The sequence below is a fragment of the Streptopelia decaocto genome (genome assembly GCF_964273445.1).
Source record: "Streptopelia decaocto genome assembly, chromosome: 3".
Lineage (NCBI taxonomy): Eukaryota > Metazoa > Chordata > Aves > Columbiformes > Columbidae > Streptopelia > Streptopelia decaocto.
In genome coordinates this window covers 9,783,654-9,808,392 of record NC_138656.1, presented here as the reverse complement: position 1 = coordinate 9,808,392, position 24,739 = coordinate 9,783,654, and the positions used below count along the sequence as shown (strand labels likewise).

General features: G+C 37.0%; 1 protein-coding gene across 4 annotated transcripts in view; it reads left to right on the top strand.

The window, feature by feature from the left end:
- AFTPH (aftiphilin) overlaps positions 1-23,562 on the top strand; it is a 46,633-nt gene extending 23,071 nt beyond the window's left edge. For 2 of the 4 annotated variants that reach the window (XM_082048825.1, XM_082048824.1), the window contains exons 3-10: positions 974-1,125; positions 1,642-1,768; positions 2,086-2,142; positions 4,386-4,508; positions 10,639-10,699; positions 12,330-12,413; positions 16,422-16,545; positions 22,360-23,562. In XM_082048825.1, coding sequence (XP_081904951.1) covers positions 974-1,125; positions 1,642-1,768; positions 2,086-2,142; positions 4,386-4,508; positions 10,639-10,699; positions 12,330-12,413; positions 16,422-16,545; positions 22,360-22,504 — 873 coding nt within the window. In that variant the 3' untranslated portion in view covers positions 22,505-23,562. The remainder of the gene's footprint in view (positions 1-973; positions 1,126-1,641; positions 1,769-2,085; positions 2,143-4,385; positions 4,509-10,638; positions 10,700-12,329; positions 12,414-16,421; positions 16,546-22,359) is intronic. The other 2 variants (XM_082048826.1, XR_014183689.1) reach the window with 2 other exon arrangements.
- Positions 23,563-24,739: the final 1,177 nt, after the last annotated feature.

Here is a 24,739-nt window from a genome sequence, read left to right as displayed (position 1 = left end):
TGTCTCTTGACCCCTGAAGGATCACAGCATTCACCATCAAGTGTCTGAATCATGAATGGGAGGAAAGGGGAATTGCTTGGAGGAAAGTAATTCTTCTATTTAAATAAGCAATCTCTAATGTGTGAAAACATACAAATTGGTTTGGGGGAAGAAATTGAGGCATTTAATACTTCTTCTTTGGTTTTGGCTTTTTTGGGGTTTTGTTTTGTCTGGAGAAGTACAAAGCAAATCTTATGAATATTTTTTTGACAGCATATTTAAATGCCTTAGTCTTGACTCTTCTGCATTATACCTGATTATCACATGAAATGCAGCAAATGAAGCTGGGGATTATAGTTTTCCTACATCTGAGTCATTGTTACTAACAGTTTCTTAGGAAGTGTGCAGTCTTTGGACTCTAAACAGTTTTTCCTTACCGTTTTTGAAGTTGTTATCACACCATGAGCGTGTTGCACATCAGGCTGAGTTTTGTGAGACCTTTAACTGTGTATATCTAATGAGTGAAACTGTCTTCCGAATCAGTGTTATGTCTCAAGTTTGGGTTGAAGTGCATCATCATTATGTGAAATGATATTGTTCAATACCAAGCTTGCTGAAAAAGTGCTCAATAAAACCTTTAGGATGTGTAAATTTGGAGACTTCAACACTTAAATAAATATAGCTTAATACTTATTGCACATATTTTCTGTTAGTTTATAACAAAGAGTGACTCTGGTAAGAACTGTTGTGAATTCTTCTGTAAGAACTCACTTTGCAGAGGACAAGATCTTTACTGTTTCTCAGTATCTAGCAGCTTGTACTTGGTGCTTAGAAAAAGTCTTGTGATCCTTTGACAACTATGTATTTTGTGGTAAGTGAAACTTTGTATCAGCCACCTATTATTTTCCATCTTAACATATTTTTATAATTTTGGACTACTTTTTTTTTTAATAAGTTAACAAAACCTGACATAGGTGTTCGCTCTTTGATACAGACAACATTGCTAAGTCGTCTGGAACGAATATTTGAAGTCTGTTTTCCTTCCATGCCTGTTCTTGAAATTGAAGAAGAAATAAGTTCCTTGAATCATTTGTTGGAAGCAGGTGAAAAGCAGATGACTACTGAGGCCACCTTGGCAGATAGCAGGTAAAAAGCCACAATGCATCCAACTTAATTTGAAGTAGAAACGTGTCTTCTTTGGGAACTTAAAACATATAGCAGTAATTCAAAATGAGTTGTTTGCGTCAAGCATTTTGAAAAACTATTGAATAAAAATTAGCTATCTAGCAGAATGCTTGTTTTCAGTGACAACATATGCCAGGAGTATTTCACTTAGCATATCAACTTAGCAGCATATCATCTTCTTTTAAGTGATGTCTTGAAGTTAATTATAATATGTCGTATTAGTTACACTTGATTAAAATTGCTATATTTATTCATGTGATTATGAAGTTTAAGTAGGCCCTGTCCTATCTGCTGTGGACATCATTTCCCAATAAGTCTGAACTATAATTGTTCTCAGAACACTATGTTCCCCTAGGTATTGTGCTTGGGCGAGTTTAATTTGAATTTATAATAAGTCACATTAAAAACTAGAATAAATGTTCAAGGGTGCTAAGCTGTTACTCCACTTGGTAACTTGATTTGTGACGGGCTGTGTAGGGAACTGATGGACGTCTGGACAGAGCTGCAGGATATCCACGATGCATATGGACTGAGATACCAGTGGGGTGGCTCCCACAGCAACAAAAAGCTTTTGTGCTCCTTGGGAATCGACACAAGAAATATTGTGAGTCTGTCAGTAAAACTTGCTTTCTAAATAATGGAGCTGCTTTAAATGTAGAGTCAGGTGGGAGTCTTCTTTTGTGAATGTTTGTCTCTTAATTGTGTAACTGTCCTGAATATGCCTTTTCATGGCAGACCATCTGACTACTTTTTATAAGTCCCATTAATATTAAAAGTTGCTTTAGTTTTTAACCATTGTATTATTTTTAACATAGTATTTATTCTCTGTTATTAATCTTATACAAGTTATAAAATATTGGAAAAGTATTATCATCACTGACACAGAAACACTTAAGTAAATTTTTGTTATTGTTTTATCAGCTCTTTACAGGCAACAAGAAACAACCTGTTATAGTACCCATGTATGCTGCTGGACTGGTAAGCTTTTTTAGTGTTACTTTTTGTTATATTTCCAACAACATTATATAATGAAAGATATTAAAGCACTTTAAGCACCAAGTATGCTGAAAGATATTTTTGTAAGTACAGTTACGCCTTAAGCATCAGTAGAAATGCTAGAAAAGACTCATCAAATGCACAGTTTTCAGTGTGTGTGCAAGCAGATACTTTAAGTGAAGAAACTATTGATTTACTCATTTCATAAAGCAAGCTATTTGTCTAATAAGGTGGGCTACATAGTCTAAGCTTAGTTTGAGGCATTTCCTGAAAAAAGGGAAAAAATTACGGAAGTAATATGTATGCAACAATAAAAAGTTCTTGTTGAATTTTAGCTATTAAGTACAAGGTATGGACATAAAAATGTCAACTAAGAAACTAGATCATTCAGTGGTTGTCAAAAATTACAAAGGAACATTGAAATTAATCAAAACATTGATTTGCATCCACACCTGCCATCAGGGAAGCCCTGCAACCAAGACCAGATGCTTCAAAGGAAGGTTAAGAACTGCAAGATAGTTACAGTATTCTGTGAAACGTGTGTAGGAAGTTCTCTCAGCTCTCTCGAGCATTCCTCTTTGTGTAACTGTTTCTCTGACAGACCATTAATTACTTGATTGCGTCTCAAAATGCCGAGGTCAAGAGAGATGCATAGTAATGCTTTGCATTGTTATTGGCATATTAATAAAGGACTCACATTTGTATATTAGGCTATTTATGCATACAAAAAAAATTGCATAGCCAGCATTGTTGTGTTGCCCCAAGTATTAGATAACAATAACAGGCATAATTTAGATTTCTGTAGATTGAAGGAAACTCAAGTAACCTATTGCAGTAAGATCAACTGTTTTCACTTAAGCCAATATTCTGTAACTCCTGTTCATCATTTCAGATTTTCTGGAAACCTGTGTGTGTGTATATGTATATGCATACAAACACACATATAATTTTTTTATGGTCATTCACAAATGGAAAATAAAAGGATTACAGTTTTCTTTGGTATGTCTTAAACAAATGTGGTCTGTAGGTTAATTTTATAGAGTGACTTCTACAATCAGTTTCTAGAGCTGTTGTTTTCTGATGCGTCAAAGGTCAGCTCATACACTTGTTTTCTGATACAGAGGATAAAACATCTCATAGCAATTGCTGTTTTCTTCCTGTAATGTATTTGTGAGCAAGACTATGTTTGTACTCAACATGTGCAGTTATTTTTTTGCAACAGATTATTGTTGCTGATTAATTATCTCTTAATTTTTTTATATACTTGTGCACGCAATAAGCTGGATAGAGATGATGGTGAGAGTAAAGTGGCTTGCTGCTTTCTGTTGCCACACTGCTTCATCTGTTTCTCCACTGTCCAAAGTAATTGATTCATCTGGTGGTTAAATTCTGAGCTCCCCTAGCATGGTGTAGAAACATTTGTGGGACAGCTGATCTTGGTGGCTGGCTTCCTGAAATTATTTTAAAACATACTAGTTGCAAAATAGGTGGTTTTAGTTGAGGGTTTCTTTTCTCATACCTTGTTTTTCTGAGGTGGTTTGCATGTCCCAGTGCAAACTATGATCTTCCTGTAGATCTCTTTCTCAGCCTCAGTTTTATTCAGGAACACCAGAGTCTTCAGATGTTTTTCATAGAACAGTTTAGCTCTGAACAGTTTGTTTAAAATTGAAAATGTGTTTTAAGTATTTTCTTAATGCCTTTTAATGCATTTATTTCTATGTCAATAATTATTGTCCTTGCTATCATTCTGCAAACTGATAGTTTGACTCGTTTCTTCTGAATTACCCAATTGTTGAAATAAAATGAATGCATTTGTGCCTTTCTGATGGGGCCATTTGATATTTCAGGAATAGTTTATACACAATTGGTAGGAGAAGATGTCACCTTATCAAGTAACTGTTTCCTCCAGCTTAAATTACATTACTGAAAGTTGTAAACAGGCTCCAGCTAAGCACTTGGGTTCCTGTTACAGGCTCTAAAATGTTTCTTAAGCCTAAGGAACCATGATGATTCTCTCCCCTGCCCCATCTCTTTCTGTCCCCCTCACTGAAAGTGTCACAGGGATAGATGGTTACACCCAAGCCTCTAATGTAGGGTAGTACTACCTAGTAGTGTATTTTCTACTTTTGCGTCTGTAGTTCTTGGAATATATATATAAGTGTGTGTCTGTGTCCACCTGTGGGGTTTTTTTAATCTTTTTTTTTTTTTAATATTTCTTTATTTAGGGCATGTTAGAGCCTACCAAGGAACCTTTGAAACCAATATCTGCAGCAGAAAAAATAGCTTCAATAGGACAGACACCTCCTGTATCACCAGAGATGAACACATGTACATCTGATCAGTTCCAGGTAAAAAATAGAGAGAGAAGGGGGAGGAGAGGAAAAGAAAGAATGAGGGAAACAATGGGATGCCTTGCCTCTTTCTTCATATTTAATATGTCTACATGGTGTGTTCAAAGTCACCTTGAAGTCCTGCTCTTGGATCTGCTTTTCATGTGTGACTGGAAAGGAGTCCATATGATAAGACTGGAGCAGTTGGTGGCCAGCATTTAAGTCCTGATGATATCTGCTGTTACACAGCAATTTGCTTTAAAAGACAGTTACTTCCACGAATTTTAGATGTAATTTTAGACTTGTCCTTCCTCTAGCTAAGGTTCTTCATCTTTGCTTTTTTGGAGCTTTGTTGTTTTGATACTATGATATTAGAAAACCACTTAATGCCGTGTGTGTTGCAATGTGTGTGGTTGTCAAGAAGCTAATGGGTTATGCAGAGACACTTAATTTTTGGTGTCACTACAGTGGTACTCGGCACACATTCAGAGAGTCAACTGTGTCCCTTATTGCAGGTCTTGTTTAATCTGCCCAGCATCTTTATTTACCTGCTATGCTTGTGTCTTCTGATTGAATGCATTCCGAAACTAATTATCTTTGTGCTACACCTAATGTTAACCCTAGGTACTTCTGGCTATAGTAATTTCCTTGCACTCTTTGACATAGTGCAGAGCTCTGATATGCTTGCACCAGAGAAGAAATCTTTATTTGTTTTAGAATAGCAGTATGTCAAGTGGGCTCAGAACCGAGGGGTTTTTTATATAGTAATAATACAGGTGTTTGATGATGCTTCCTATGCTGCTTCTCACAAATGCTGTAGTGGAACTGAGCAGCCAAACTGAGTATTAGAAAAGGTAACAGTAATAATTATTGTAACTAGTCTGAGCTGAACAAATCAGTTGAGGAATTTATATATATGAACAAAGTAGGAAAATTTCACTGGCTTTCTTGCAGCCTTTGAACTTGCCTTTTTTACATAAATGAAACCATACACTTAACATAGTGTACAGAGCTGCAAGAGCCTCAAGTAGCAGCATCTCTGACATGTGCCAGTTTCTCAGTTGCTTTGCAGTCATAATGCTGAGTGCTGAAAATAAGAACCTCTACTTATCAAAGTATATATATATTTTTTTTTTCGTCCAATTATGAATTTGTACTTTTGGGTACTCCTGCAGCAGAATTTCCCATTACTTGTCACACTTTGATAATCTTGTCCCATAATTTGTTCTGACAAAGCCATCTCAGTTCAATAGTTGTTGTCCATTAATACATACAAGAAGCAACTATACTGTTTGTCTGCACTGCTGACCTTAGGTCAGAAAGACAAATATTAAAATAAGCTTTTTGGGAAGATACAAGTTAGAGCTCTAATCATTAAGAATGCTAAGAAGCCACAGTTAAGTGACATTCAGAAAGTTTCAGGGCATGAACGATCAATTCTCCACCTCAAAGACCTTGTTTCTTTCTTAGCCTCGTCTTCTGTTAATGTTTAGTGGCTTCTGTTTGCTTTTGGGGAAACCCAGTTTCATTCCCATTGTGCTGACTACCTCTTAGGAATATTCCAGAGTGTAGTGGTATTAGGATGATGTGCCCAAACTTTGGTAAACATTTCATTAGGAACTGTGCTATAAACATTGGTAAACATGCAGTGGAAACACAGGCAATTTTAGTGGACCTCAAAACTTCTAAACATAGGTAATTTAGGTGCAACAATTTAGGTATATTTAAGCTTACCCAATTCATGTGTAATTGTTTATTTAAAACTTCTAAATTCCTCCATTTTCAAATCATGATGATGATGAGTCATTCCTACATTCAGAAACTTCAGAATATTAACTTTCTTATTGGAAGGAGAGTGGTTAGTGGATTCCTATGCTTTGCTTAAGGAAAAGACAAGATTCTCCTTTGGAAGGCTGGCATTGATGGGACCTGTATACAGATCAGTTGTATGTGCTTACACGTGCAGGACTCTCTGCTAAGGGAATAAGACCTTGGAAGAAAGACTCTGATCATGCGAAAGCTGGAGTCGAAAGAACATTTGTAGAAACACAGTAATGCCACAAGTTGTTTTGTTGTTGTTGTTGTAGACAGAGGAAAGCATGCAGGGATTTAAAATAGCATTAGAGTGTGGAGAAAAGCAGCAAATGAGCCCCCCATATTTTTTCCTAGTTATTACATTAACTCTGTACATTTTGGCCTCAATGGACAAATTTCCATCTAAGCTGCAAGGACAAGGCTTTTGAAATTATGATTTCTCCTCTCAAGCAAGTTAAGTTACTGACTGATCTACCACATTAGTTTGTTGCATAAAGATGACTTTCGTAGACTCGTTCTGTTCTATATTTGAAGGTAGAGTCTAAATTCTTCTTTGATCTGTTGTTTATCTTGACAGTCACAGGGTTTATTTCTCTATTCCTTTGTGCTCATACCTGTAAAGCAGCAAACCTAATAGGAAATAATCCCCAGATACTGTTGCCTCTAAGCACAGTGTCTCAAAGACTTTGCAGGTCTGGAGTAAAAGGCTCTATCAAGGCACGTCAGGTGTAAGAGAGAATGGCAGCTCAAACAGGCAACCTGTGATTGTGAAACCTGAGATGGGTGCCCTTCTCTTCTGTTTTACAGCATCTGCTACAGTGGGGTTCTGCACCACAGCCAAGCCTTAAGCAGTACGATTTAAACATATTCCACTGCTTGTTGAAAAGGTTGCTCTCTGGAGTTAATGTTGACTGCTTTCTCTGGATGTGATACTGTTCTCTGGCTACCATAGTTATAAAGTTTATTTACCTTCTTTTCTTTAGTTTTCTTTAAAAAGTTCTCTAGATATTTCTGCTCTTTGATACTGCTACAAAGCATCCTCTTCTCTCAGTTTGAGACCATTTCTTTGGTAGAACCTATCAGCAGCTTTGTCCCAGCATACTGGATAACTTCAGAATTTCTTGCCAGCCTAGTTTTGCTTAGTAAGTTTTATATTGGAATAGAAATCTGTAGTGACCCAGACCTTTTTAGAAGAAAATTACCAGTAATTCTTTTCTGTGGGTACCTACTACACCACATCTGCCTTCATGTAAGCCACTGAATTAGAGATCAGGTTGTAGTAGAATATGTATCTTACACTTGCTGGCCATTAGGGACTGAACCTTAATTAAACCCCATGGGGTGACAGTCTTTAAAACACTTTTAATTACATAAGGGACCATCAGGACTTCTAACAATGACAGATGCAAGCTACCATATTATTGGCCACCAGCCAAAGGCTCCATCATGGAACAGCTTTCCAGTTATACATATGAGAAAGATCCAAGAATATATGTAGCTTTGACAGAGTAAGAGAGAAAGGTTTGCAGGTAAGAGATATTACAGAACTTGCTCTTCTATCAGATGTGACAGTCGCTTAAAAGTGATGTCTAAGAAAAATAACTTTCAAAACTGTTGTGATTTTGCCAATGAATATAGAGAATGAAATGTATTAATTACTTCCATGTAAACCTTTTTCTGAAATGTTTATGATGCTCATTTTATGATGATCTATCTAAATATTATTTGTATTACAAGCCCTTCTATCCTTCCCCCCAGCTTTAAGACAGCAAAAGACTTCATTCTGCTAGGGTTGGGGGGGAGGGTCACAGGTAATTCTTAGCACAGAGACAAACATTTATATTTTTGCTCCCTTGGATTATAAAAGTTCTTACATAGTACCATTCTAAAATTACTGTGTGAAAACATCTCTCGCTTTTATCAAAGTGAAATACGATGCAGTAAAGCCAGCAGGCATTTTAGTTTCCTCTTTCTCACTTCCTTAATGTCCAGTGTAGTACTCTGACAGCCGAGTATACTTTTTCCATTTCTTTACCACATCCTGTAATCTAAGATGGAGGAGTGAGAGCAGTTTGCCCTGATTCTCAATATCCTTCTAGATTGGGCACTCTTCCTTTAAAGCATGTTATTAAAATACTGGTTGTAAATACAGGAGTCTAGAAACCTTGCAATGTCTGCAAGACAAAACAATTTGCAGGGCATGTTCCCACTGTTTGACATTTCAATGCTGCGTTAAGGTGTCCCAGTATAGCTAGTTTTCTTAAAGCTGAGCTCACTAAAAACTGAAAACTTTTCCTCTGTAATTGTTTTTTGCCTCTGCTCTCTCACTTTGTTTGCTCTTGTATAGACCAGGGCTTGCCAGCATTCTGTATAGATGGGGTCTGCTTCACTTGCCACCCGCCTTTTTTGCAAGTAGTTGAAGCCAGCAGAATGGCTTCATCCCCCAGAGCAGACTACTATACTTAGTACACCCTTACTGATTTGGAGACAGAGGGTTTTTTTCCTCCCCATTTTAGGAAGAATTCATCACATCCTTGGCAAATTTGAGAATCAAAGTCATCCTTAAAGGGAAAAGCTTAGCCAGCCATTGGTACCTCCTTTTCCATGCGATTCTGTCACACTCATGAGTTCTGACTCAGTCTTTTGACACAAAATGTAGTGGGTGTTTTCCTCAATAAGTAAAAGTTGGTAGGAAGTTACTTTGCTTCAATTTGGGTTCATTTTCCTCAGGGCAGAAAGCTACTCAATTATCATACTTGCCTGGTTCTCTTTTTTTTTATTTTTTTTTTATACAAAGCCCTATTAATCTTAATATATTTTGGATGTGACAAAGTGTAAACAAGCTACTGATAATAGTGGTCATTACTTCATCAGGTGTAGCTTCCACACTGCTGACGTTGTTTCCATGCAAATCATTTCAATGCTAGTAATTCCGTTACCAAAGCAAAGTGAAAATCATAGCACCAGCTCCTTAAGCTCCATGCAGTGATTACTCTTCTAGTTGTGCTCAGTACTGGAAATATTTCCAAGTCATTAGGTAGGAAAGATTTTTCTAAGCAAGGCTTTTACTGTAAATAAATACAGAAATCTCCATCTCCCTTCATTTCTCTTTCTGTAAACATCTATCACCTAGCAAAAGCCCGTTTACAGTTAGCTTAATTGTACAAAGCTAGCTCAGGTTGCTACAGCCTTGGTTTGTAAACCTGCATATTTTTTTCAGTGTTGAAAGTCTTAAAAGTAGGGAAAAAAAAATAAAGCCTGACTTCCTACGAAAGCAAAGAGAACGTATATCTCAGCCACTTCAAGCTTGACCACTAGTGATGAAATTTGAATAACGTTGCATGGAACTTCCAATGCTTTTCCTCTGTAAGTGTGATTGTTCTGTTAGAAGTTGAGGATACATCCTTTCCCAGTACTTATTGACAGTTGACTTCACTGGGGAGGGAGCAGAACTGTAATGCGCAGAAGTAGAAAGGTCAACTAATTTCAGTCGTTTTGATACTGTCCCATCAGTTTGTGTCCTGAGAATACAGGAGGACAGCACTTGCAAGTTACGCTGCACCTTGAACACACTTTCCTTGTAAAGCATGGTCCCTGCTGCTTGCTTGGTTTACCTGTGTGTGTGCAAAAAACTTAATAAGAGGAAATAGAAAGGCAAGGATGGGCTCCCAGGAGTGAAAGTTTACATGCTCATCTTGTTCAAACGTTGTTACCAATGGTTTGTTTATATATTGGAATGAGTTAGTTGTTAAAGGATGAAAGTTCTTAAAGTTTGAAAGGGGGTGGAATGGAGATGGTATTGATAGTTGGTCCCTCACACATAGGGATTATGTCTCTTAGAAGCAAAACAAACCAAAAGAATCATGGTCTATTTGATGGTAAATAACTGATTTTATATATATTCAGGACAAAGCGTGGATGTGCAGACAGCTTTCATTAGTAACCTTATTCTAAATTTGCCCTATAATTGTGTATACATAACTTTTTATGCAAAATGCCTCATCTTCCATGGAAGTAGTAGTAATTTAACTTTCAACTATGCCTTAAGATATTTTATTCAATTTGTATGTTTTAGTTAATTTGCAAATCCTGTTTGAGTTAGAAGTTACCTAATCTGTACTGTTCAGAATTTAATGAGACTTCCTGTGGTAGAACAAATCTGCTTTGAATCTTTAGTGCATATTATAAAAATACACGCGTTCCAAAAGTTGAGGCTTGCCTATTTAGTTGTCTTTTTAGTATTTAGACACTAAAGAATCTGTTGTTTGAACTGCTTTGCATTGTTGTAACCTGAACTGACTATGAAATCTGATTTCTGACTTTTCAACTCTAGGAATCTCTACCACCTGTCCAGTTTGACTGGAGTAGCAGTGGCCTTACTAACCCTTTAGATGGTACGTCTCTCCGTAGAGCCTCTAGCACCAGAGCTAGAGATAAGAAACCTACAAAGTTCAGACAAACATCTATCTGCTGATTATTTTTTTTTAAATATACACACACATATATAAATATATATAATATTTATTTCTTACTCCTAACTTTGGAAATTCAGGCTTTCTTTCTGATTAACTGTGCCCCTACATGAAGCATTATGTAAACTGAAAAATACTAAGTTACGTATTTTAGATTCCTGTCATATGCTAATGACACAGTGGCAATATTAACACTTCGTTATATACATAACTGCAGATTATAATGAAACTGAACCAATGAGCATTTTAGATTTACAAGTTTTACTTAAGTATTTTTCACCAATGAACTATCTCTTTAGCCATCCTTTGAATGCCAAACTTGTGTATAGTGGCTACTTCAAAGCACAATATTTTAACCACAAACAGTTTGCAAAAGATACACTTCTTGAGCTGAAAGTTTTCAGATTTACAGATAATTTTGTATTTCAGAAATGTCATCTGTTATCACTTTTGCTTACACTCAAGAGCTAATTATAGCTAAATATTAGAGGTAGCTACACATTTATTTGTATCTGTAAATTTATATAGTTATCACATAAAAGACTCTTCACTTATGTCTATTTTAATAGCAAAGTGAGTTGTACCATCGCCTCCAGTCTCAGAAATGTAAGTGCATGCAAAGGAAATAAAACAAGTTTTGGAAACTTGTTTGATTGACAGACTAGAAACCTGTAAAGAAACTGATACCTTTACGAGGAGCCTGCTAACAGCAATTAATTCATAACATACAAGTCATTCCAAAGCAGGCTAAAATAAACCACACCTTGTATTGCACTGGTGTTGTTTCAGAACAAGTGGGATGTTTAGAGTCTGGATAGCAATATCATGGTGCTGAAGGAAAGCCTGGATGGACCCTTTTGCTGTTGTCTGGTGTCTTATTACTTCAGTCAATCATCATGCTTTCTTTTTAAAAAACCAACTTCTTTAAAATGTATCTTGGTTTGATTTCTGTTTTAGTCCTAAAGGGGAACAGTATAATTTACCAGTGAGGAACTGGATATAAGAGTGGCATTTGATACCCTATGTTCACATTGCTTTAGGATAATTACAATTAATAGCTTAAAGTAGCTGAACAAAACTTTAATTTTTTTTTTTTTTTTTTTTTGTACTTTGGTATTTGGGAATCTGCTAAGTTTTCCTGATGGAAAGAATTGCTTTCGATTTCAGTGAGGGGAGAAAAAACCTGCTATATTCTAACTATCAATTGACCTATATATTGTTTCCCTTTAACTGATGACATCTCTCTCTCTGGGTCGTGCTGGTTCTCTTTCATTTTTAGATTGAAATAAATATATCTATTTTAAAGTTACTAGTGTTGATTTCCTTGCTGCATTGTACATGAGGAAATGTGCACTGAATTAAGTTGTTAACATTTTAGAAGGTACAAACTAATACTGTAAGCATTGTTTTCATGTCGATTTTTAAATTGCGTACTGAGTACTAATTATAACTTGCATGTTCAAGTGTGTGTCTTACCCCTTTTTACACATAAACCCCTCCCTTGGCTTACCTTCTATATGGCTGCCTACCAACACGGTCACTGAATTTCAAGCTAGTGGAGGTTCCACTCTTCTGAACCTTGATTTCTTTGGGCCCGTGGATGACAGTAGCTCTAGCAGCACCACCACAATCCCAGGTCAGCAGAGTGTTAAAACCACAACTGTACTATTATAACGACTTGCTAAAAGCATGAGCACATCACTTGACTTTCCTATAAACAAGGAGAAATTTTACATTGCGTTTCGCTTAAATGTCTTTCTGCTGCGTTTTTCCTTTAATCTGTGTTCTGTTTTCTGATGTTTTGTATCGGGTGCGAAGTGTTTTAAAGGTACTGTCAGGTCTGTACTTGCCACATGTTGAAGGAATGAATGGCTCTTACGCTCTCGCCATTAAGATGTTAAAACACTTGTTTCAAATTAAAAATTTGGAAAGTTAACTTTTCTAAGCACTTAACTAAATTTATTAATTTAATTAATTGAAAAATGTGATGATTTCCAAAAATTGAGGTTTATTCTCTCCTCTAAATGAGTGCCTCCAAATTATAGGATTGTGATGTTACGTGGAAGTTATGTATAAATATGAAGTTATGGAGCTTAACGTATCACAACCCCACTGGGCTTTGCTGCTGCCAGGGAGTTGTAAATTTATTTTTGTGCGAACTACTAATACTAATGATAAAGTGAAAAAAGTGTTTTAACAACATTCATAATAGAAAACAAGGATAGTTGCATGGTTTTTTTGACATTAGAAGTTCATGAATGTTTATTATAAAACGAGAGCACTTTATCTGCAACTTACTCCCTTAAAAAGGAGATAAAAACACCACTCTCCATTGAATAATATGTGAAAGTAGTTGGATTCACTTATCACATGTTTTTTCTACCTGCTCAAAGTATTTGGCGTGAGCTTGTAAAAACCTACCCTTTGAATAAATTTCTGTAGGAATTCAAGGGAACATTTGAGAGATCTATGCCAGTGCACAGGTTAAGTAAATAAGGCAAATACTCTTTCAGTACAATGCCTGAAGCCATGATAATCACTTTTTTCATAGAAAGGGGCTTTTCCTCTTAGTGATTTTTAATTGAAAAAAAACAATTAAGAGGTTTGGGAGTATTCCAACATTTTAAAAAGTACTTAAAATAATTATTGTATTTTTTTGTTTTTAAAAACCTGCTTTTTTTTTGTTTTGAAATCCGATCATTGAAGGCAGTTTTGCGGCTTCACATTCTGAGTGTCTTTTTATTCCACGCTTGGAAAATGCCATTATCCAATGAAAGATGGCAGGTTTTGTTGTGGAAGTGATAGGTAGCAAATTAAAATCACTTGAATCTTACAGAACTTTTCTAAGTGTGCTCAAGTCTGTTGACATAGAAGTTGTCAGTACCCAGCACATGTACTGCTCATGCAGTCGGGTACGTTCCTGTGTCCTGAAGTGACTACTGGAGGAATACTTTATTAGCCTTTTATTGCCTTTTTTTCTTTTAATGTTGTTGTTTCATCAAGTTACAGGTATTATCATCTTCCCCGGTATGCCCTATAGTGCCTAGTTTTGTTTGTGGTATTTTTGTTGTTGGTTTTGGGTTTCGTTGATTGGTTGGTTTTTTTGTATGTGTTTTTTGTTTTGATTTTCTTTTGGTTTTTTTTCTCCTTTTCCTTTTTGGCTTTACTTTCCTCCTGACTTGTTTCTGGGAAAGTCACTTGTTCCTTGGCTTTGCAGCTCGTGTGTTTGTGTGTGTGTTCAGGAGCTTTGGGTGAGGTTTGGTTGGCTAACCTTTCCTTCAATATCTCATTAAGGTTTTGCAGTGCTTTCCTTAAATATTCTCTAATCGTTTGAATAAAATGGAGAATATGCAACTCTTAAAAATAACAAAAATAATTGAAAGACAAATTGTTATATCTTTTTGGCTTAAAGAAGAAACTTTTATCAGTAACAGAAGTTTATTCTTTCTCTGAAGACCTTAATTTTACTTACTACAGATCTGCGCTGTGTTCTTCTCAGTCTGATTTAATCAGTAGCCAAAACCACTTTTAATTAAATTTTGTGTTCTACTTCATGAACAGGGAGTTAACTCATTTATAGTATATTCCCAAAGATTTAGTGTATTGTTTTATTTTTCATGTTTATAGTTTAACATAGATGTAGCTGAGTAAGAGGTACCTAAAGAATATTATATTGAGCAGTAACATTGCACTACAATTAAAATGAATTCAGGACCATAAATGTGAATACCTAAATGATGTAACTTAGAAGGTTGCATTTAACATTTGTAGCAGAGTTGCATGTCAAAGGACGCCTTGTTTCAGTTGTTTTACAATTTGTACCTTAATGGGATTTCGCAGGCTTCTGCAAGTCAAAGTGTATTTCTTCAAGTCTTCTTCTCCCTATTTGGAAATGAATATTTTATGGAATAGCTGGGCTTTTTACTATTTACAAGTTCTGTAAACATCTGACAATACTTAAAGTCTTGGTATACTGGTCTCAGGACAGCACGTATTTTGGTGTTTTGCACGAAACTGGATGAAATTAATTTTGAAAATCCAGACTTAAAAAAAATCTAAGTTGAAAGGAGAGCTGATTAATTTCTAATCAACTCATATTATTAAATGGAACAAATCTTGCCCTCCAGCTTAACCAGATGATTTTCTTAATTTTTCTTTTTGGTCAGCTTAGTTTCCTAACGATGAAAGGGTACTTAATGTGTGCACACATGACAAATGGTCAAGAGACTGCTTGGGGAGAGTTCACACAAAGCAGGCATGAGGATTATTAACCTCATCTGTTTGCACATGTATTGCAAGTACTGAGTGGAAAAGGCAGGACAATAGGCACAGGCTTTTTTTTGTTTTGTTTTTTAGTTTAGTAATCTTTCAGTATTTCATGAGTACTTCTAAAAGCGTCTTGATCCAGGCAAGTAAACTGAGTAAAATCACCAGCGCGTCAGTTTATAAAAGCTGTTTTCATGTTAGGCAGCTACGTGGAATCATCAAATCCAAGTATTTGCAGCATTTGTTCTGCAGTAGTATGAAATGCTTCTGTGTTGTCCAAACCAGCTGGCACTAGTGTTACATTTGTTTAGAATTTAGGTGTCTATAAAACACAATGTTTCTGTGCAAAAATTCCACACTGGTTTTTGAAAAACATTCGTGGATGATGCATATGTACTCTTCATCTAAATCCATAAAGCATAAACAAGCTGAAACTGTAACTAGAGGAACATCACCAGTTTAAAATGCTTCTGAGCAACAAAATGTGCTTTAACAGTCTCTTTTGATTCATTTTGATAATTCTAATTATTAGAGACTTTTTAAAGAAAAGATACTTAATATCTGCAAATTCTAGAGCTACTTCCTACTGAGATCTGATGCTTGATATTAAACAGGTAGAATTTCCCCCATACATATGTATTTTTTTGGATGCAGGTTTCCATAGTTTGTATTGTCTTCAGAATTACCTCTGCTGATCAGATTTGAAATCCATTCGCAATATATGTGATGTCAAAATTTAGCATCTGACTTAAGATATCTGAAACTAGGAGATCAAGGCTGAAACATCCAGATGCTTTGTGCTTTATAAATACTTGAAAGATGAAAAGGAAGCACAGACTAAAAGTTTTGGTAGTGTTACACATATTAGTATATAATATTTTTAATGCTGTTCCACTCAAAAATTTAACCTCTTGTGAAAAGCAAGATACTAAATGCACTCTAATGCATGCCAGTGTTGTGTGTGATCTCTTGTTTTAAAGAGCCAGTCCCTATTAACATGCACCATTCTTTTAATATGAACAGTTGAGTTCAAGTAATTGAAACAATCTATTGTAGCACAGGTGACACTTTTACAGGTGTTTCACTCTAAAAGGTAAATCAAATTTGTTTTATTTACTCTTAGACTGAGACCTTGTATGCCAGACTTGATCCAATGTATGTGTGCTTTGTAGCACAACTATAAAAGCTACTGAAAAAGGGTGGGGAGAGAGAACGGTGATTCAGAAATGCAGACGTGTTCTGTCATGTTATTTTTGTGTATCTTGAAATTATAAATGATTCAGATGTTTACAGAAAACAGTCTCTAGCAAGTTGGGCTGTGGCTAATTATGGCTATACATGCCTCCAACCATCACTGATTATCGTTTTATACTATAAGGTGTGGATCCTGAGTTGTATGAATTGACAACCTCAAAACTGGAAACTTCCAATGCAAGCAACAGAGTGACTGATGCGTTTGCAAGACTCATGTCCACAGTGGAGAAGGCGAGCACATCCACAAGGTAAATACTTGCTTTTGCACCTTTTTTTTCATTTTCTAAGGGTGACATGAAACATGAGGAGTGAATGTGCGTGCTGCTCTACGTCAGAAGTTCTTGAATGATCAAAAGGCTTAAATCTAATAATTTATATATGAAATTCATAGTACTATAGTTCATATTTCAAATTACAATGGAACTCTAAAACAAGACAGGAGACAGTTCATGAGCTGAAAGAAAAAGGTCACCAGGACATAAGTTGAGAAGCTGAAGCCAAAAACTGAACTGCAGAAAGTGACTTTCTGAAGAACAGAGCTAATTCCTAAGAATTGAAGGGTAACCTGGACAACGCAGTTCAGTGACCTGGGACTTTGACAGAAGACTCCCCATAGTCCACCGTGTCATTTATAGATAGTGTTCCAAAAGTAAAATGATAAAACTGACTAATAATTATGACTATATTTGTCCCTTCCCATGGATTTCTAGCAGCTGTCAAAACTTCAGTAACCTAACATCAGATTCATTTTGGTGTTGTGAGTTAAGGAATGAGCCTGTAGTTGGTTTAGCATGTCCTTTCTGCTTCACAGATCTCATGTGAAGTTCTGTACTTTTTTTCATAGGTACAGTCTATGTAAAGAGGCTTTAGATGTCACATGTCTTCCTTGAAGTCTGGTCTGTTGAACGGGTACAGAATAGTCTCTCCACTTACAAACTTGTATTCTTTGGGTTTATTTTTTGAATTGTGTATCTTAGGAGTAGGATCCTGGACTGTCTTAATGTGTAGTTTATGTTTATGCCTATTAAAGAATCACTGAGTGATTCTTACCAAGTAAAATGTTTCTATTGTTGAGGAAGTGTGTGCCTTGACATGGAACAAATATTAGTTGCATTGCAATTAATAGATAATAACATAGCCTCATTCACAAGGGAGTTTTAGGGTTTATTCAGCACTCTAAAACTAAATAGGTAAGTTTCCATGCAGCAAAGCACTTAAGAGAAGAAACAGGCTTGAAGAGAGTTATGGCAAATGTAATGATTTATAATGGTGGGAGATAGCTGGCTTTCTTAAAATGACTAGAACTATAATTTTCAAGAGCTCTTTTAAAACATATTCTTTCATAGGAAAACTAGCACGATAATTTTCTCTACAGTGAAAGTGTTCAAAGTGAACACTGAATAAAAAAGATCAACAAGCCATGAAATTTCAAGGAAGAACCAGTAGAGGGACCTCCACACCTCAGTGCTCATTTTGTGTCTCGGCTTTTGGATTGCCTGTTTTTCTGTCCACAGAGTGCATAGACTCTTTCTGAAGATACACTAGTGGGAAAGTTTGACTTTGGCTGATTAGAAAACATAGTTGCAGTTTAAATATTTTTGTAATATATTCCAAGTCTAGTTTAAATATCGCCACAAACTCACAGCAGGGTCATACAAACTCCAAATGTGTCAATATTGATTATTTTATCCCCATTCCTAGATTTGCACCTATTTGCTTGCTTTAAGATATCTTAGCTTACTTTTTCTTTACAAAGGAACAGGGAAGTCTGCTTTGCTTAAATGCATGTTGACCTTCACTTTTCTATGTTGGTGTTTTTTGATACGAAGGGTTTGGGTTTTTTGCAGTGCTTCCATGCTGCACTTAAGAGTTCTTATTTGCACTGCTAAAGCTCTTCATCTAGGTGTCCAAGTTCTTCCTCTGTTCTGGAGAGCATTGCTTACTGATAGGAAGAGGTTCTAGATGTGCTGTAGGAAGAGGCTGGGCACCTCAGACTTGGCGATTAAGTTCAGACACACACAGGGATTACCTGATTTAGAGCACCTTTTTTACTGTTCAGTACATTTTGTATATTTTTGTCAACTCTGAATTTTAAAAAACTGAAGTGTATTTTTCTTTTTTGATGTCATGTTCTCCGAAAGAAAAGCAGTCTGTTTTTTTCTCTTTTTCAAGCTAGAAACCTTCAGAGATATGAGGCCTTATCTCAGCAGTATGCCAAGTGTGTTGCAGTATGTTAGCTTTTTCTAATAAAAATGGTTTTGGTTTGAATTTTTTTTTAATTCTTAGTGAAATACCACCAGCTCAACGAGGATGACATTTATGCACCAACCTGGAAATATGGACTATTAGCCATTCATGATAAGTGATTAGGGAAGATGTGGCCAGTGTCAACTTCAGTTGTGCTAAGGCCACCCCATGTCTGTAACTTGTCTGAACTCAGGATCTCTGAGGATGAAGTTTAGAGTGAAAATACTGTTGTTTGGCTGTAGGAAGCCACCTGAAGAGTTGTCTTTGTCTGAAATATTTCAGTCTTTTGCTTGCAAACTGATCGCTTGAAGCTGGAAATGCAGTTTCTCAGAAGGAAATTGTTGGGAGAGGAGGGGACACTTCCCCCTCAGCTTGAACTTGAAACCTTGCTGGCAGCAGTAAGTGTTGAAGGTCAGGGATCCAGTACAGTTCCACGGAGACACTCTGCAGCCTTGCCCGGTTCCATGCAATTGGCAGAGATCAAAAGCTTATCTGCTGTCTTTTTGAAGGAAAGCAGAGCACTGATGCCTTTCCAAGAAGTGCCCAAAACCCTCATTTAAACTGGAAATACTCCTTGTGGGCGGTGTTGGATGGAGCAGGCTAACTCTTAATTACAGGGTGATTGTTGTTTTTCAAAGTGCTTTTCTCTAATCAGCTCATTGTTGCTACTAGAGCCTGGCCTTGCTGGTGCTATCCACAAAACCCTTTGCAAACATGAGAGTTGTCTGCAGTCCTGAAAGAACTGAATGCTTCAGGCAGGGGTCGGAATATAAAACAGAACAGTGAGGTGTCAGTGACTCATCGACAAAGCATTCCCTATTTCTTGCTAAATTTTCTTCCAGCAATTTTCCTGCCTTTCAGTTTGGCTAATTTCTTGCAGTTTAGTGTTAACATGCCTTTGAAAAGGAAACCTTGTGCCAACAGGTAGAGAGACTTGCAATTATTTGCTTGCGTAAGGGTATCCCCTCTGTCTTGGGAGGAACTGTAACCTCGTGCAAGAGAAGACGTGTGGGGGCAAAGTATCCTGTAAAATGTAGTTTTAATACCTGAATAGCCAGGGACCCTGTTTTGAGCCAGGGCTGGGTCCTTTAAAGATTTAGTAAGTGCAAGTTCTGGTTCCCAAGCAGGCAGAGGTAGTGCAGGTGCCACTGACAATCCCCTTGGGTGTCCATTCTGTAAGCCACAGTAGCTAGAAATTAGGAGTGCATGAGGAGAAGCTCTGGAACAGCCACCCACAGACCAAGGTTTAGCAAAACAATCTCTTGACAGTGGGAACCTCTTCAGCAAAAGTGGTGACTGTAGTTAATGTACCTGACATGGTTCTTGCCTCTGTCAAAAGGCATCAGAGTTATTAGGCAATTTGCTAAGTTTTAAGGGTAAAAACAGTCTGCAGTGATGATGCTACTTTGTCTTTTCATTTTAGAGAGTTAGTAAGTAATTGTTTAGGGTTTGCTGTGGTGATATTTGCTACTGAAGGTGCTGACAGTTGCCTACAAAGGGTACATGCAGTGTCCAGTTTTATTGTCTTGCAGAGGAACCTGCTTCTCGTGACTGAAGAATGAAACTTTAGGCTGTCTCGCCCCTCTTTGCACTGAGATGATTTTTAAAAAGCTTTTGAGTCTCATTACCAAGTTATTGTATCCATAGCTGTAACTTGGTCATAGTTAAATAACATTTGCTGTGTGTGTTAGCTCGTCCTTTAATAGATACTTTTTACAGAGCACATTAAGTAGTTCGATTATTGCAAAGAGCATTCAGTAACACAGTGGGATTCACACCTGACTGGGCTCACTGGTGTGCGTGTTCCACGGGGATGTTGCAGAGGCTGGCTGGTGCAGCAAGAGCAATAGCATCGTCCTGTGATAAAGGTCCTCTGCACCATCACCGAATAAAATGCAGCACTGCCTCTGTGACCCAGCAGTACCATTTCTTAGCATGCCACAGCGGAGGAAGAGGCATATAAATAGCAAGGAGTGAGTGAGCTCCATCTCGGTGCCTGATTAACAATTGCAGGAACTCCTTTTAATGCAGATCTCTGAGTCAGCCCTCTTCCTTTGGCTTCCTCTGTCAAACACTCCTTTGTTAGCTGTTAGTCCTTGATCACCAGGAGTTTGTACCTTTAAGAGGCTTGTGGTAAGTGGTTACTAATAGTGGCACCAGATACTGATAACACAGTGGTGGATGACAGCCACATTTCAACAGCTCAGAGATAGTCCTTGGAGTGCAAACAGAGCCGACTGTGAAGTTTTTAGAGAAGGAGGCACATATTGGCTCTCTGCTTCTTCCTTCAGTAAATCCAGCGCACAGCTTTGTTTATCCTCCAGAATTTGGTAATCTGCCTAGTCAGTGGCTCATGAAATTCCACGGCAGCAGAGGAAAAAAAATATTGCTGTTCTAGTGAAGGAAAGTCAGATATAGTATCTAGGCTGCCTCATCTAGAGATCTTTCATCAAGAGGAGATTTCAAGTAGCAAACAAAAGTGATAGTTCAGTGTCAACATGATGATCAGTGATGTCAAGGATGAGTTTGACTCCAGACCTTTTTTTCTTCTCCTAGCTAAGAAAGTCTGAGGCTGCTGCTGGAGCAAACATGTAGCCCCTGCTTTTCCCTGATCTCTGATCAGTTCAGGAAACAATCCTGATGTGTGTTGACAGAAGAAAATACAAGTACATGCTGCTTCATGATCAGTGTGATTGCCCTCTCATGGGCTCAGTTTAAAGTTTTATAGCTAAGAAAAGATATAGAAAGGAAATGTTTGAAGTGTTCTGGGGAAAAGCAGTTTATTTGGTTCAAACCATTTGTATCAGCTTTTTGCCCCAACCATGGGGGAGCTTATTTAGGTGGAATTTCTAATGTCATTACAGGATGTAGCAGGTGCCTTTTTGGAACTGGAATTACATTTGATGGAAAACTGAGTATTTCTAGTGATAGGCAGCATTTTTCAAAGATAAGGCAGACATCTGTAAAATGTGTGCCTGGGCAGGGGAGGGGGGAGTCTTCTGTAGCAGACTGAGCCAAGCTTCATTTTACTTCGGAAATGTGAGTTTCTTGCATAATAGTAAGAATCAAGCGACGTGGGATTCAGACCTCTTTATTCATTTGCGCTCAGTAATTCTTGTGAATAATGCAAAAGGCAAAGTAAACTCCAGTGATTCCCAGACTGCTGTATGTATCCTTATGGCTACACGTACTGCTGCACTTCAAAGCAAGTAGTTACAAATTCTGAGCCACCTTTTGCTGCTGATGAGCCCTAGGGGGACAAGCCTTTGTGGATCATGATACAGAGTGTTATGATGCATAATCTGAGTACAGTCATGTCGGAAACACAGCATAAGTACGTCCTTTTTATTTTAAAAGTATTAAGAAGTAAGTTAGGAATTTCTTAATGTCATTTCAAGATTTTTTTCCATTTTATTTTGAAAGATTATACTGGATTTAAGTAGTTTACAACTAATGCTCCTATTGTCTTATTCCTGGAATATGGGCATGGTTACTTCTTCAAGTAAGCACTCCCAGAATGGCACACTGGAACCTGCCAAAAAAAAATGTGTATATATATAAAAATTAGCATCTGAATAGAATTTTTTTTCTCCGTATTCCAACAATATTCAGGAACATTTTGATGACTTTCTATATTAACATTTTGTTGGTAGGCGAGCAGGTATTATAACATTAGACTACCTTCAAGTAGCTTACAGAAGTGCCTGTCAATGGGAGACAAACTGCCAGAACACAGCTTCAATCAGCGGTTCTTTCAGTAATCCAAGGGATATCAGGTACTGGATTAATGCACTTTGTTCTTTTCTTCTCAACAGGAAGCCTAAAAAGGAAGAACATCTTAGTGAAGAGGCTGCCAAGGTGATTTCTAGCCTTCCTGACTTAACTTTCATGCATGCCAAGGTGTTGATGTTCCCAGCCACATTAACACCTTCAACAAGCTGCCAAGAAAAGGTAGACTAAAGTGATGTGAATTGGACGTTTTCTATTGATTTTTTTTCTTCCCTCTGTGGGTCGTAAAAGCAATCTTGCTTTAATAAAATAAAAGTTCAGCTGATTTGTTGGTAAGCAGCACTAGAAAGGTATACATAGTAATGTATATTTATTTACATACTGGAGTCCTAAATTTATATTAGAGAAAAATGTAAATAATTGGGGGTAAATCTTTTTGAAGATCTATTCTTTTTCTTGTGCTGGGGTGTATACATTTATGTCTTTGTGAAATACACTGGTGGTGTCCTTCTTACAAAACTTTAAAAAGTTAAAAAAAAAAAAATCCTGGAAACACATAATGAAAACTTCATTCTTCACAATCTGTGAAGTCCCCCTTAAAGGTTTTCAGATTGCATTGAGCATCTTTTCTTTCCTGCATATGTTAAAATGGATGTTGCTGGGGGGAAAAAAAGGTTACATTGTCCCTTTGCAGCTTTTCGGTTATTGTTGTTTCTTTAAAAACCAATAATTTCTATTTTGTTTCAACCAGTTTAAGATGTGTTTTTCCTTTTCTTCTCCCCCTTCCCCTCTCCCTGGTTGATTGGTTGGCTGATCAATTTTTATGTTCTTAAACTTCAGTAGTATGGCTCTGTCACTATATAGCCTTTTGAAAGTTATGCTGTCAGTAACTTCTTGTTCCAGTTATGGATCCCTGTCTGAACACTTGATTTTTGGGGGTCATTAGAAGGTTGTCTGCTTTTAATCAGTTTGATTTTGAAAAGAAGGACCAAAACTATATGAATGTCTTACAATGAAATTTACCTGTTGAAATTTTTTATGTTCTGTTGTACCACTATTCCTGTTTGATTTTGCACAGTGTAAAATGACATAATCATAGATTGCTATGGTTTTAGGCTGTATATACAGTAAAAACTATGGGTTGTAAATGTCTGGGGAAATTCCTATGGAAAAAAGAGAGCTATGTAGAAGAACCTCTAAAAAGGTCAATGTGCATGCCCAAGGTCTTTTGAGATTTAAGTGTGTAAATTTCCTTTTAGCTTACATAAAATAAAATAATTTAAAAGATACATATGTATATAGTCTGCTGTCTTTTTATACAGAATGTATACATTCTACATGTTTCTGTTGGATGGTAAAATCAATGCACTGCATTAACAGTAGAACTTTCTAATTCATGTTGTGTAGTTCCACAAAACACACCTGTTGGGGTCCTGCAGAAGCAGACTTCTCTTTAATTGTCCTGTCTCTTTGAACATGTTATGATTTAGTCTTTTATTTCTTTCTCCAACATGCCTTCTGGCTTATAGGGCAACGTGACTCAAGACATGTCGGTGTTTTGGGCTAGAGACTTCTTCAAAGTAACTGGCAATACTCAGCTGTAAGAAAAAGTCTGGTGAGGTGAGAAAGGACAACTGGTTTTGCCTATTTCTTAGCTAGAAATAAAAACGTAAGCGTAGCATTCACTGAAGTTTCCTAAAATGTTAGCTTCCACCATAGCTCTCTCAGCAACATCTCCTCAGAGGGTCTCAGATAAGGCATGTTCTGGTTACTGATATTTCTTAAAGGTGTCTTTCATGGGCATAAACTCTCCGTGTCTAACCTTTACTATGTGCACAGTTCTTTTAAGTGTTTGGTAGTCACCACTGGTTCATCAGTTAACATCTAGTTCCAAGAAATCTTCAGTGCATTTTCTTACCTCTTCTTTGAATTCTTTATCATCTGACAGCACCTGGGACAGAAAAGTTAGGAGTTTGGTGTGATTAGCTGGTAAGCTGAATTGTTGTCCTTGCAAAAAGAAGCTTTTTTCCTTTCTAGGGGGTCCTCTCAAAATGTCCTCAAGAGATGAGCACTGGAGTTCCACCTTTGTGAACGCAGGAGTTTGTGAGTGGTGGCCACTCAGAATTGAGGGAGCTGCTCCTGTGGTTATGATAAAGCTAATTTATAAAGGCTAAATTGGCTCCTCTGCCCTCCAATTAGTGCTGCAGCGTACAATGCTGTGGTATCAAACCGCACTCTGTTGTAGCTGAAAAGGTTTATGCAAAAGCCATCTGCTTTACCGTGTATCCCCGAAAACACTTGCATTTGCTGCTTCTGCAGATTTTTCAGTAGAGCACTGACTTCATGCCTGTTTCATGTCAGAATTGGCTTTACTAATCTTGCAGGTTTAGCGTAGTATTCTTTAGTGCATGCTTTTCATATCATTCAGTTCTGGTGTTGGGCTGCTGTAGGTTAAAATCAGCCCTT